The sequence below is a fragment of the Typopeltis vanoorti genome, chromosome 14 (assembly GCF_054136105.1).
Source record: "Typopeltis vanoorti isolate ZY-2024b chromosome 14, IOZ_Tvanoo_1.0, whole genome shotgun sequence".
In the NCBI taxonomy this organism is placed as follows: Eukaryota; Metazoa; Arthropoda; class Arachnida; order Uropygi; family Thelyphonidae; genus Typopeltis; species Typopeltis vanoorti.
Window position 1 is genome coordinate 62,603,174 of NC_143562.1, and position 13,467 is coordinate 62,616,640.

General features: G+C 36.1%; 1 protein-coding gene across 3 annotated transcripts in view; it reads left to right on the plus strand.

The window, feature by feature from the left end:
- The window catches only part of Sec31 (COPII coat complex component secretory 31), a 486,555-nt gene that overhangs the window by 252,857 nt on the left and 220,231 nt on the right, over positions 1–13,467 (plus strand). For all 3 annotated transcript variants that reach the window (XM_090403344.1, XM_090403343.1, XM_090403345.1), the window contains exons 9-10: positions 6,335–6,487; positions 6,591–6,722. In XM_090403344.1, the coding sequence (XP_090259470.1) occupies positions 6,335–6,487; positions 6,591–6,722 (285 nt within the window). The remainder of the gene's footprint in view (positions 1–6,334; positions 6,488–6,590; positions 6,723–13,467) is intronic.

Genomic DNA, 13,467 nt, shown 5'->3' on the forward strand with positions numbered 1-13,467 from the left:
TTTTTATGTTTTTATGACCAAGAAATAATCTTAAATTACATTACTCACTTTCTGATTGTGAGACTTTTAATATAAAAAATTATATCCAATGATATTTCAGCTGCCTTCAACAAAAAACAATGTCTGTTGCAATAGCAACAGACTTTTTTCTTTCTTTAGTTTTTTGTCAGATGCACATTCCTATAATATCCAGTGCTTAACCAGTGTTGACATAATGAAAATAGCTGTAAGATATCCAATACTGACAGATTCAAAATTTATGCTCATTTCCAATTTAAAAAATAAAAACCTTCGTTAACTAATGACATGATTTCTCTAATGGGAAAAAAAGAAGAAAATGGAAAAATAAAGACACCCCAGAAGGGAAAATACAATATAGAACCCTGAATGACAAATTGAGAAGGGAAGCAGAAAGAAGTAGAGATGATTGGCTTAAAAAACAATGCAAAGAAATGGAAAATTATGAGAGAGTGGGAAGATATGATCTTTTGTATGAAAAAACAAGAAGCATAAATCCCAAGAGAAATGGAATTAGAACTAGACGCATAGAAAATAAGAATGGAGAAATCATAACTGAAGAAGATAAAATCCCAGTGAGATGGAAGGAATATATTGAAGATCTATATGACAAGAAAAATAGACCAAATGTGAGTTGCCATTAGAAGATAAATGAAGATGATCTAGGCCCAGAGATTTTGAAGACAGAAGTAGAAATGGTCATTAAAGAACTAAAATGTGGAAAGGCAGAAGGAATAGATGAAATACCTGCAGAATTCCTGAAACAACTTCAGAAGAAAGGAACTGAAGAAATTACCAAAATAATAAATTTAATTTATAACAAAGGAGAATTGCCAAAAGATTTTATGACCTCAATATTTATATATATACCAAAGAAAAGTAATGCAGTGAACTGGAAGAATTTTAGAACAATTAGCCTCATTTCTCATACATCAAAAATACTTATGAGAATCTTGACACGAAGAGTTGCATCTAAGGTGGAAGAATTTCTTGGAGAAGATCATTTTGGTTTCAGGAAGGGTAGGGGAACAAGAGATGCGATTGGACTGTTAAGAATAGTAAGCGAAAGAAGTCTGGAAGTGAATAAAGAAGTTAATATCTGTTATGTAGATTTTGAAAAAGCTTTTGACTTTGTAAAATGGGATAAGATGGTGGAAGTAATGGAAAAGATTGGTATAGATTGGAAAGACAGAAGGCTAATTATTTCACTATATATGTGACAAACTGCCATGGTGAGAGACATATATGATACAACAGAACCAGGTATCATTGGACGAGGAGTAAGACAAGGCTGTTTTCACCAATTTTGTTTAACATGTATTCCAAAGCAATGTTAAAAGAAGCACTGGAGAATTCGGAAGAAGGAATAAAGATTGGAGGTAGACAAATATTTGCAATAAGATAACGCAGATGACAAGGCATTATCAAATACTGAAACAGGACTATAACATCTGTTGAACAGATACTGGAATCCTGTATAAATTATGGAATAAAAATTAATAAGAAAAACAAAGGTAATGAAAATAGCAAGGAAAGAGGCAAATATGGATATCAGAATAAATGGGGAAAAATTGAATCAAGTAAAGACATTTAAATATCTAGGAAATGTGATTAGCAGTGATGGAATATGTAAAAGTGACATGAAAGCAAGAATAGCATTGGGAAGAGATGCCTTTAATAGAAAATAGAATTTATTCAGAATAAAATGGATAGAAATTTAAAGAAAAGACTAATAAAATGTTATGTGTGGAGTGTTGCCCTCTATGCAGCTGAAACATGGACATTAAAGAAAGAAGAAATTAAGATTTTGGAAAGCTTTGAGATGTGGATTTACTGAAGGATGGAAAAAATCAATTGGACAATAGACAGATAAAATAACTAATGAAGAGATCTTAAAAAGACTAGAAGAAGAAAGAAGTCTGTTAAGGAGGATAAAAAGAAGAAAAGGAAACTGGATCGGACATGTTGAGAGGGAATGGAATCATCAGCGATGCCATCGAAGAAAAAAAGACCCAGAGGAAGAGTAAGGAAAACAATGCTAGATGCATGCCAATATCATCAGTGACAGCTAGTAAAAAACATTCAAAAGGCATGCAATCAGGAATACATATCCACACTTGAAGTAGAAAAGGCCATCAAAAGACTAAAATGTGAAAAGGCAGCTGGAGTAGATGATATTCGACCAGAAATACTTGAGTATGGAGTTATAAAAGTCTTACAGTGGCTGCACTGTATAGTTCATAAGGCCTGGACAGAGGGATGAAATCCAGATGATTGGAATAGAGCTCTCATAGTACCCATATATAAAAAGGGAAATAAAACAATGTGAAAATTACAGAGGTGTCCCCCTACCAGGTATCCTGGTAAGATTTATGCAAGTATTTTTGACAAACAGTTGAAAAGATTTGTGGAAGAGAAGCTTGGTGAAGAACAAGCTGGATTCATGCCAAATAGTGGCTGTCAGGACCAGATTTTCACTTCTCAACATATAGTTGAGAAATCATGGGAATATAACAAAGATCTGCATTTAAGTTTTGTAAATCTGGAAAAGGCATATAACAAAATACCAAGAGAAAAGCTATTCAAAACACTACAGTTGTGTGGTATCACTGGGGCATTATTTGAGTTGTAAGTCAGCAGCTAGAATTGAAGGGAATTCAGGAAGATGGTTTTATGTTAAATGTAGTGTCAGACAAGGATGTAAGAGGGTGGTATAAAAAGTTCTTGGCCTCGACCATAGATGGTAACAGTATTGGCAAGATTTTTTTTCTAAGTTGGTACATCTGTCATAAGCATCCATGTGAAATTGCAAGTCATTATCAAGTAATTTGTTTTATACAGCTGTTTTATACTTGTCGGAAGCAAAAGTGTTGTCTATATCCCTTGAAATGGATAAAATTGAGTATCATGCAGTTATATAAAATTTTTTGTAAAAGAAGGTTTAACTGCAAAAGAAATTCATTTCAAGTTCATTTGGGCACTCTTCTCCTTTGTTTTCGACAATTAAGAAATGGGCTGCCTAGTTTAAACTTGGCTATACCAGCCTTGAAGATGATCCACGTGAATGATGTCCAAAACACTGTAACAACACCAGAAATCTTTGATCAAATGCACGATATGGTATTGGATGACTGGCGAGTCAAAGTGCATGAAATTGCTGAGACTATAGGCATTTCAAAAGAACATGTAAAATATATTTTGCGCGAAGCATTGCATATGAAAAAGCTTTACACAAGATGGGTGCTGTGCATGCTCATAGCAGATTAAAAAATGCACTTGCATGAAAATCTCTGAACAGTGCTTGGAGCATTTTAACAAGAAGAAAACTGATTTTGTGCATAGATTTATTACTATGGATGAGACTTGGATTCACCATTACACACCAGAATCGAAACAGCAGTCAAAACAGTGGACAGAAGCCAGTTGTTCAGCACCAAAGAAGACAAGGTCTGTTCCATCAACAGGAAGGGTCATGGCATCGGTGTTTTGGGATGCAAAGGCATTTTGTTTATTAATTATCTTGAAAAGAGTAAAACAATATACCAGGAATATTATTCCGATCTTTTAGACTAGAAAAAAAATTCATGAGAAAAGACCCGGTTTGCAGAAGGAAAAAAATCGTCTTTCATCAGGACAATGCACCTGTCCACAAAGGTGTTTTGGCTATGGGAAAATTAAAGGATCTGCACTATGAATTGTTGGAACATCCACCCTATTCCCCAGATTTGGCTCCTGCTGATTTCTATCTCTTCCCAAAACTAAAACTCTTCCTCGCTGTTCAGTGTTTTTCTTTGAATCAAGAGGTGATTGCAACTCTAGAGGGGTATTTTGCAGATTTTACTGAGAACTAAACCACTACACGGATGGGATAAATGCGCTGGAGCATTGCTGGAATAAATCTATTAGTCTTAAGGGAGATTATGTTGAAAAATAAATATAATTTTAAAATTATAAATTATTTTTTTTCGTTGTTAGGCTGAGAACTTTTCGGAACACCCTCGTACATTATTCCCTCTGTTATTCATGATCTATATGGATCACATTATGAAGGAAAGTGGTATTAAACCTGATATCAAAATTGGAGATGTTAGTCTCAGCTCTTTACTTTATGTGGATGATGTTATACTTCTAAATAAATCCAATACAAGTCTGCAAGATTTCCTTAATTGAATAACTGTTGTAATAGATATGGTATGAAGATCAGCAGTAACAAGACAATGACAATGAAAATAGGCAGAAGCATTGAAAATATCAACTGCATTTTGAATGGTGAAACTATAGGACAAGTAAAGCATTTCAGCTACTTATGAATGATTTTTAGTGAAGGTGATAAATTAAATATAGAAATAGCCAACAGAATCATCAAACCTAGTGTGATAAGAAGTCAACTGAATAAATTTTATGTGAAATAAGAGAGAAATTAGTCAAAATACTAAATTAGCCGTATACAAGACCGTATTCAAACCAATTTTGACTTATGGATCTGAGAGCATGGTTAGAGATGAAACACTTGACCAAAGATTAGAGACTACAGATATGAGAGTCCCGAGAAAGATTAGGAGCATGGACAGATGGTATCAATGGCAATATCATATTAAAAACAAGGATATTAGGAAAGAACTTGACATTGTCACCATCCAGGAATGGGTTAGAGAACTAATCTCAGGTGGTATGGCCACTTAAACAGAATGAGCATGGAAAGATTAGTGAAACAAGTGTTCTCTGCAAGGTTGGCAGGAAAATGACCCAGAGGAAGACCAAGATATAGGTGGATTGATACAGTACAAAGTGCCTTAGACGATAGAATTATAAGATCTGATAATGTTGGAGTCTTGACAAGTAACAGATTGATTTGGAGTATTTAGTTATCATGTAGATAGGAAGTTAGTAATGATGTAAATTTTTCATGTAGTACTATCATATCCTGTACATCCCTTGAGGGTACATAGCAGGAATTTGGTGATGATGAATATTTTGCAGAATCTGCAAAATGAAACTGAGTTTTATTTTGTATTCTGATATATTCTGTGTTAATACCCAAAATGAAATTTGGGTATTAGCAGATAATAGTTTACCTTACTTCTGGACTATGAAAGAATTACAAACATTTTTTGGCACTTGTTATTTTCTTAAAATTTTTTTTGTGATATTGAAAATTGCATTCTTTTGGTGTTGGTTGGCCATGGAATCATATAGATGGCAATAACTTTCTCTGCTTGGGTGTTGTTGCAGCACAGAATTGGTTTGCTGTCTTCACATAAAATGTGAAGTATGCAGTTACGTATTTTTTTTTTTACAAGGGAATGTGGATAGGCATTTAAGGTTAAATTCAGCTAGAAAGCATGTAGAATTATGAAAATGTGCTATAGAAAGTGCAAAATTTATTTCTGTATTTCTTACAAGGTGACATGGAAAGGTATTTAGGGGAAAATGCTAGATAGTATATGAAAAGCAAATTCATGCTTTTATTATAGATTTAATTTAATCCTTTATCCAAGTGTGAGCAAACAAAGTTTGTGCCTGAAAGTATCTTCAGGACTGGGGTAAGGTGGTACAACACCAGGCAACTTGTTGCAAAGGCAGAGCAAGCTCACAACACTCCTATCTCAGTATCTCCCATAATGCAAAACACATCTCCTTGCGGATATGTATAATGTTATGCATTAAGGGGGAGGGCCACTATCCAGACTAGTTTCGACCTTTATTGAGGTCTCTTTCGGTGGGAGCCAGGCCCAGATGTGGAGATACCAGGCAGAAGCATTAACAAGGTCATCTCTACTTATAGGAGTTGCCAAACGGTGTGCCACCTTTTTATTAAATTACTCTGGATTTAGAGAAAGATGTTGAAAGTTTATTTTTCACTTGGTTAGGTGTTGTGAGTTTGCTCACAACACCTAACCAAGACAACTTGGACAACTCATCACTGTTGTTTGGATAGCATGTAAAAGTTTTTCATTGTGTGATTAAAACAAAGGATGCAGTTACATTGAAAAGCATTACGACTTTCAAGAATGCTCTGTGGCATTCTTGAAAGCATGTGGGAATATTTTCCTTCTAAAAAAAATAAACTTAAGCATTATGATTCCAGCATTAGCATCATTGTGAGAATATGATGCCTACTTTGTAGTCATTGGAAAGTGTTAACTATTAAACTTAAAATTATTGCAAGTCATACACGTAGGTTATTGTGGTTAAGTAATTCTATAGGTAGTTTTCAGTATTGAGGTCACATTAATGTGGTCTTAATTATTGAAAGTCAAAATATTTATTATGATATGATGCTAAAATAATTGAATTATAGGAATTTTACTTTTAGGTAGTCTGTGAGTTATCCACTAGTAACCAGTGGAGTTTTGATGTGTCCTGGTGTCCTAGGAATCCTGCTGTTATTGCTAGTTCATCTTTTGATGGACATGTTAGTCTTTATTCACTAATGGGGGGACAGCAGCAAGTTCAGTGTAGTCCAAAGGTAAGAACATTTTGTTTGAAGTATTTTTTTGGTTATGAAGTTTGCATTTGGATGTTAGATAAGTTTGTATTTATTTTATTTAGTTAATTTTTATTTTTTTAAGATTGCAGAATCATTTCCTGGTGCAGATACCTTTACGCAACCTCCTGTATCTCAACAGACTCAAAGACATGTGTCTATATCTCTGCAGAAGCCTCCAAAATGGTTACGTAAGCCTGTTGGAACATCCTTTGGAGTAAGTGAATACATTCAGTTTTTAATTAAAAATACCATATATAAGTTAACAGCTGCTTCATTTCAAGGAAAATGAATCAGCTGACGAATCCCCACTGTCTAAGTATGTTGTGAGATCAGCCATTGAAACTTTTTTTTTATTTAATTTAATTTTTTTTTTATTTTTAAGGCTCTTTCCAGTTAATTTAAATGCTAATTGATAACTCTTATTTTTACACGCCATTGACTTCCCTGATTGCCAACATTTTATCTCAAAATTTGCTACGGTTAGTGGGGGGGAAAAAAGTTTGTATCCCATAGTGCAAAGCACGCTTTCTTCTGGCCATGTATTTTACTATGCATTAAGGGAAAGGCCATTGTCCAGACCAGTTTCGACCTTTGTTGAGGTCTCTTAAATGGAGCCAGACCCAGTATTTTGGATCATAATTGAATTTTACTCGCATTGTATTTTTTAAGAATACAATTAAACGAGGATAACCTACATTATTGAACTAAAGAAATGTGGAAAAAGTGTTAAATACAGTTAACTCATTATACCAAACTTGTAGGGATCACAGAAATAGTTGTATAGATTGCTTGCTAATAGTAATTTTTGAGCAAAGCATTGTTCCTTTTGGGCTTTGGTCAGAACTTTTCAGTTTGTTATAGTGTTTACTCTAGTGAAAGGCTATTAAAAACTATATGCAGTTATGATTGTTTATACAAAAAATTAGAAAGTATTGTTTATCATCTGTGTGAACCATTTCTACAGAACAATGCAAACAGAATGTCCTTTATGCTTGTTATGAAATAATCTTAATGTTCTGAATCCGTAGCATGTATCACGCGCCTGCTATGTGCGCGTTTGTTTTTGAAGTTTTACATGCTTTGGAAGTGATATGATAAAATGACATCTCCTAAGGAATACATGACATATCATCATTAGTGTCTGTCTCTTGACAGGTCCAATGGTATATCTCAGCAAATTCTCTTCCTCCAATTTCCTCTGTCTCTTTCTTCCTCCTTCGTTTTGGTCGCTTTCCTTTAATTTTCCCTTCTATCATTCTTTTCAGTAGGCTGTCTCCTCTTAATACATATCCTATCCAATTATACTTTCTTTATCTTATGGTCTTTAGTAAATTCCTTTCTTCAACTGTTTGTAATACTTCTTCATTGGTAATTTTTTCAGTCCACTTTATTTTCTCCATTCTGTTCCATAACCACATTTCAAATGCCTCCAACATTTTAGCTTCTTTCTTTCCAATTATCCATGTTTCTGACCCATATAAGATTATACTCCAAATATAACACTTAATAAGTCTTTTGTTTAAATTTTTATTCATTTTATTAATAAACAAATTTTTCTTGCTATAAAATACATATTTTCCTTCGTTAATTCTTTTTTTTATTTCCATGTCACATTTTCTTGTATTATACTACCAAGGTATTTGTATTGTCTCACTCGCTCTACACTTTCTCCATTCATCATCACCTTGATACTTCCTGATTTCCTGGAGACTCTCATCACTTTTGTTTTCTTTGTGTTAATTTTCATACCATATTTCTTGCATATACGTTCACATTTTTGCATTAGGTGCTGTAGTTCATCTTCAATATTAGCTAATATTGCTTGATCATCTGTGCATCTAATATTTTTATTGTTCTTCCTCCAATACTGATTCCTTTTTTCTCTTCATCAAATGCTTCTGTTATCATTTCTTCTGCAAATATATTGAAGGGCGTCGGTGACAGGTAGCATTCCTGTCTTACACCTCTGCCAATCACACAGTTTTTAGTTTTTCCTACTTTTGTCTTTATTATGGCAGTCTGGTTCATATATAATTCAGCTGTTAACCTTCAGTCTCTCCAATCTAAACCTGTTTTGCATAACACTTCTCAGATTTTCCCCATTTCACCATGTCAGATGATTTTTCAAGGTTCGACAAAACATATATAAACTGCTTTATATACTTCTATATTTCTTTTGCATATGGTCCTCATTACTCCAATTCCATCTCTAGTTCCTCTATCTTTTCTAAATCCAAACTGATCATCCCCCAGAAAATACTCCACTCTATAATCCAATCGTTGATTTAATGTTCTTAGCAGTACTTTAGAGGCATGCAAGAGTTTGCTTATAGTTCTGTAGTCGCTGCACTTAGTAGGATTGCTTTTCTTTTCAATTGGTATAAGAATACTCTCTGTGAAATCTTTAGGCCATTCTTCTGTTTTGTAAATGAGGTTGCATAATTTCCATGTTTCTAATAATAAATTAAGTTTAATCCTTTATCCAAGTGTGTGCAAACAAAGTTTGCGCCTGAAAGTATCTTCAGGACTGGGGTAAAGTGGTACAACACTGGGCGACTCCTTGAAAAGGTGGAGCAAGCTACCAACACTCCTATCTCAGTATCTCCCATAATGCATGATAACTAATAATTACACTAAGAATTGACAGCGTACACTATAAATATAAATTAAATAAACTTTAATATATACTTTCCGATATTTCGGCAAACGTCACGTTGCCATCTTCTTGGGAACTTATTACAAAGAAAAGTGCACACAAGTACTACATAACAGCAAATGAGAACCGAAGCTAGGAAGTTAACATTTTCCTAAAGTCCTGGTGGGCTATATTGGTAGTTCTTGGCCTTTGGGCTGAAGTTCTTCTGATAAATGTTTCCCAAATTTGGGGCGGTCTCATGCATCCAAATTTGTTGAGGTTTGGCATGTTCCTAAGGGCTGAGGCTGATTCCATGAATAGTCTTTCATATTTGAACTTTCTGCAGTGTATTACTGTGGCTTTCTTCCATCTTATTCTGTGGCGAGTATCCAGAGCGTGGTCTGCAAGCCCAGAGTGGGTGTACTTGTGAAATCGCATGTAATCCTTGTGTTCTGAGATTCTGATATTTGCTGTCCTGCCTGTTTGGTCAAACTAGGACAGTTTACAACTGCAAGGGACCTGGTATACACTAGGTAGGTCTAGGGGAAGTGGTTGGTCTTTAGTGGAGCAGATAAGGGATGCCAATTTTCTATGTGGCCTGTAACAGGTGGTCAAGTCATGTTTTTTTAAGATTTTGTTGATTTTTTTCAAGGTGCCTCGGATATAGGGAATGGTGATGGATCTAGAGTAATCTTTTTTGTGAAGGGGGGGTGGTGGGTTGTGGATAACTGGGTTAAGTATTTTTTGGATTCTTTTGGGGGGGGTAGCCATTGGCTGAGAAAGTGTCACGGATGTGATTTAGTTCAGTAGTTAGGGCTTGATCATTAGAACAGATTATTTTTGCCGTGTTGAATAGTGTCTTAATAACTCCATATTGTTGTGAGGGGGGGGGGTGATGGGATTGTTGGTGAATGTATCTGCCTGTATGAGTGGGTTTTCTATAAACTGAGAAAACCAAGGTTCCATCAGGTTGGCGGGTGACTAGTGTGTCTAGGAAGGGGAGGTTTTCTAAAACACTGCCAGGATAATCAAGTCATCCCTAACTGTGTTAAATTTAAACACCACTTCGTCTCACAGAAAGCTCTCCGTATCTACAACCGGGCGAGCCAGGCTTTACTTCAGGAGCAAATTACCGCTACACGCGGTTCCCTAGCCGACATAAACAGAGCTATATTAGCACTAGAAAATGAGCTTTCACATACGCTTAATCACGAGCTTTGGTCAGTCCTACATGACGTCTCATGTACGGCGGCTAATAAAGAACGAATACGGAGCCGACATATCAACAAGTTTGATAAATTAATAAAGAACTCGGCGTCCAAACCTAAACTACAAACCAACACTGTAGTTAACCTTTCTTCAGTTAACCTGAAGCCTGAAGCACTCAATGCTCTCTCTCACGTGGTCACAACTTCGCCATTGCTCCTAAGAAATTACCGGCTGAGGAATTAATGATACAAATTGAACGCAGGATTCGGCACCTCCCAAACCACATCGCCAATGATATCAGATTGGATGTAGCCTGTGTTCTCACAAAAGCAAAGCCTCTGAAATCCAACTTATCCATTAGTGAATACAAGTCACTACAAGAATTGAAGAGAAACAAAGAAATAGTGATCACCAAAGCGGATAAGGGGAAGGCCACTGTGGTACTCAATCTTAATGACTACACAGGTAAGCTCAAGGCTTTACTATTAGATCGATCCACTTACCTCCCTATTGAACATAATCCCACCAACTCTCAAATTAGAAAACTCCATAGGCTCCTTAAAAAGGTCACTTCTTGGCCTGTGGAGATTACCAACAGACTGAAACCCTATAACTCTAGACCCCCCCCCCCCCCCCCCCCCCCCCGCATATATGGGCTCCCAAAAATACATAAAGATAATGTGCCATTACGTCCATAGTGGATGGCATTGATTCCCCCACTTACAAACTAGCCAAGCATTTAGCCAAAGCGCTCTCACACTATACTGGCAACACACAATCACACATAAAAAAATCAAAGCCAGTATAGAAAACCTTACACTCCAACATAATGACATAATGGTCAGTTTTGACGTCTCCTCCTTATTCGCGAATGTCCCCCTCAAAGAAACCTTAGAGCTAATCCAAGCTAAATTTCCTCCCGATATATCAGCCCTATTTCAGTTTACAATGAACTCAGGCTATTTCGTTTGGCAGGAAAAATTCTACAAACAAATAGAGGGGACAGCCATGGGTTCACCACTTTCCCCACTCTTGGCTAACTTCTTTATGGAGACTTTTGAAGAGAAAGCCTTAAACTCAGCCCCACAAAAACCTACCATATGGCTTCGCTACATTGATGATGTGTTCGCTATTTGGCCACATGGCCCAGATTCACTCCTCTCCTTCCTAACACACTTAAACAACCAACACCCTAGAATCAAATTCACCCTGGAAAAAGAGGTAAACAATAACCTCCCCTTCCTAGACACACTAGTCACCTGCCAACCTGATGGAACCTTGGTTTTCTCAGTTTATAGAAAACCCACCCATACAGGCAGATACATTCACCAACAATCCCATCATTCCCCCCCCCCCCTCACAACAATATGGAGTTATTAAGACATTATTCAACAGGGCAGAAATAATCTGTTCTAATGATCAAGCCCTAACTACTGAACTAAATCACATCTGTGACACTTTCTCAGCCAATGGCTACCCCCCCCCCAAAAAAAAAAAAAGAATCCAAAAAATACTTAACCCAGTTATCCACAACCCACCACCCCCTCCCCTTCACAAAAAAGATTACTCTAGATCCATCACCATTCCTTACATCCGAGGCACCTTGGAAAAAATCAACAAAATCTTTAAAAAACATGACTTGACCTGTTACAGACCACATAGAAAATTGGCATCCCTTATCTGCTCCACTAAAGACCAACCACTTCCCCTAGACCTACCTGGTGTATACTAGGTCCCTTGCAGTTGTAAACTGTCATAGTTTGGCCAAACAGGCAGGACAGCAAATATCAGAATCTCAGAACACAAGGATTACATCCGATTTCACAATTACAGCCACTCTGGGCTTGCAGACCACGCTCTGGATACTCGCCACAGAATAAGATGGAAGAAAGCCACAGTAATACACCGCAGCAAGTTCAAATATGAAAGACTATTCATGGAATCAGCTTCAGCCCTTAGGAACATGCCAAATCTCAACAAATTTGGATGCATGAGACTGCCCCAAATTTGGGAAACATTTATCAGAAAAACTTCAGTCCAAAGGCCAAGAACTATCAATATAGCCCACCAGGGGGCACCATCAGGGCTTTAGGAAAACGTTAACTTCCTAGCTTCGGTTCTCATTTGCTGTTATGTAGTACTTGTGTGCACTTGTCTTTGTAATAAGTTCCCAAGAAGATGGCAACGTTACGTTTGCCGAAATATTGGAAAGTATATATTAAAGTTTATTTAATTTATATTTCTAGTGTACGCTGTCAATTCCTTAATTATTAGTTATCATGTATAACCAGCATATAAGCCTCTCAACAAGAATAACTCCCATAATGCAAAACACATCTCCTTGCGGATATGTATAATGTTATGCATTAAGGGAAGGGCCACTACCCAGACTAGTTTAGACCTTTATTGAGGTCTCTTCGGTGGGAGCCAGGCTCAAGTTGAGATACCAAGGCAGAAGCATTAGCAATGTTATCTCCTCCTATAGGAGCTGCCAAAGTGTGCCACCTTTTTATTAAATTACTCTGGATGTAGAGAAAGATGTTGAAAGTTTATTTTTCACTTGGTCAGACTATAATAAATTTAGTTTAATCCTTTATCCAAGTGTGTGCAAACAAAGTTTGTGCCTGAAAGTATCTTCACGACTGGGGTAAAGTTCAGGCACAAACTTTGTTTGCGCACACTTCCATGTTTCTGTTATACCTTTGTCCTCCAGTTGTTTTAGGATTTCACTAGGTATTCTATCCACTCCTTCCATCTTTCCACTTTTTAATTCCTTAATTGCTGTTTCTACTTCTCTCTTTAGTATTTCAGGACCTCTTTCTTCTGTTAAGATTTCATTTTGCTCTTCTAATTCTATTTTTGTTGGTCTTTCATTTTTTGCATGAAATTCTTCGATGTATTCCGTTCATCTTTCGCCTTGTATTTCAATATCATAAATTAATTTTCTTTGCTTATCTTCTAATTGGCAAATTTCTTATGCTTTTTTTAATATTTGTAAGTTCTTTTGCTTTTTCAAACATTTTATAATATTGCTCCCTTTTATCCATTTCTTCAATTACTTTACTTTGTGGTTTTAACCATTCCTCTCTTGCTTTATCAATTGCTCTTCTCAGTT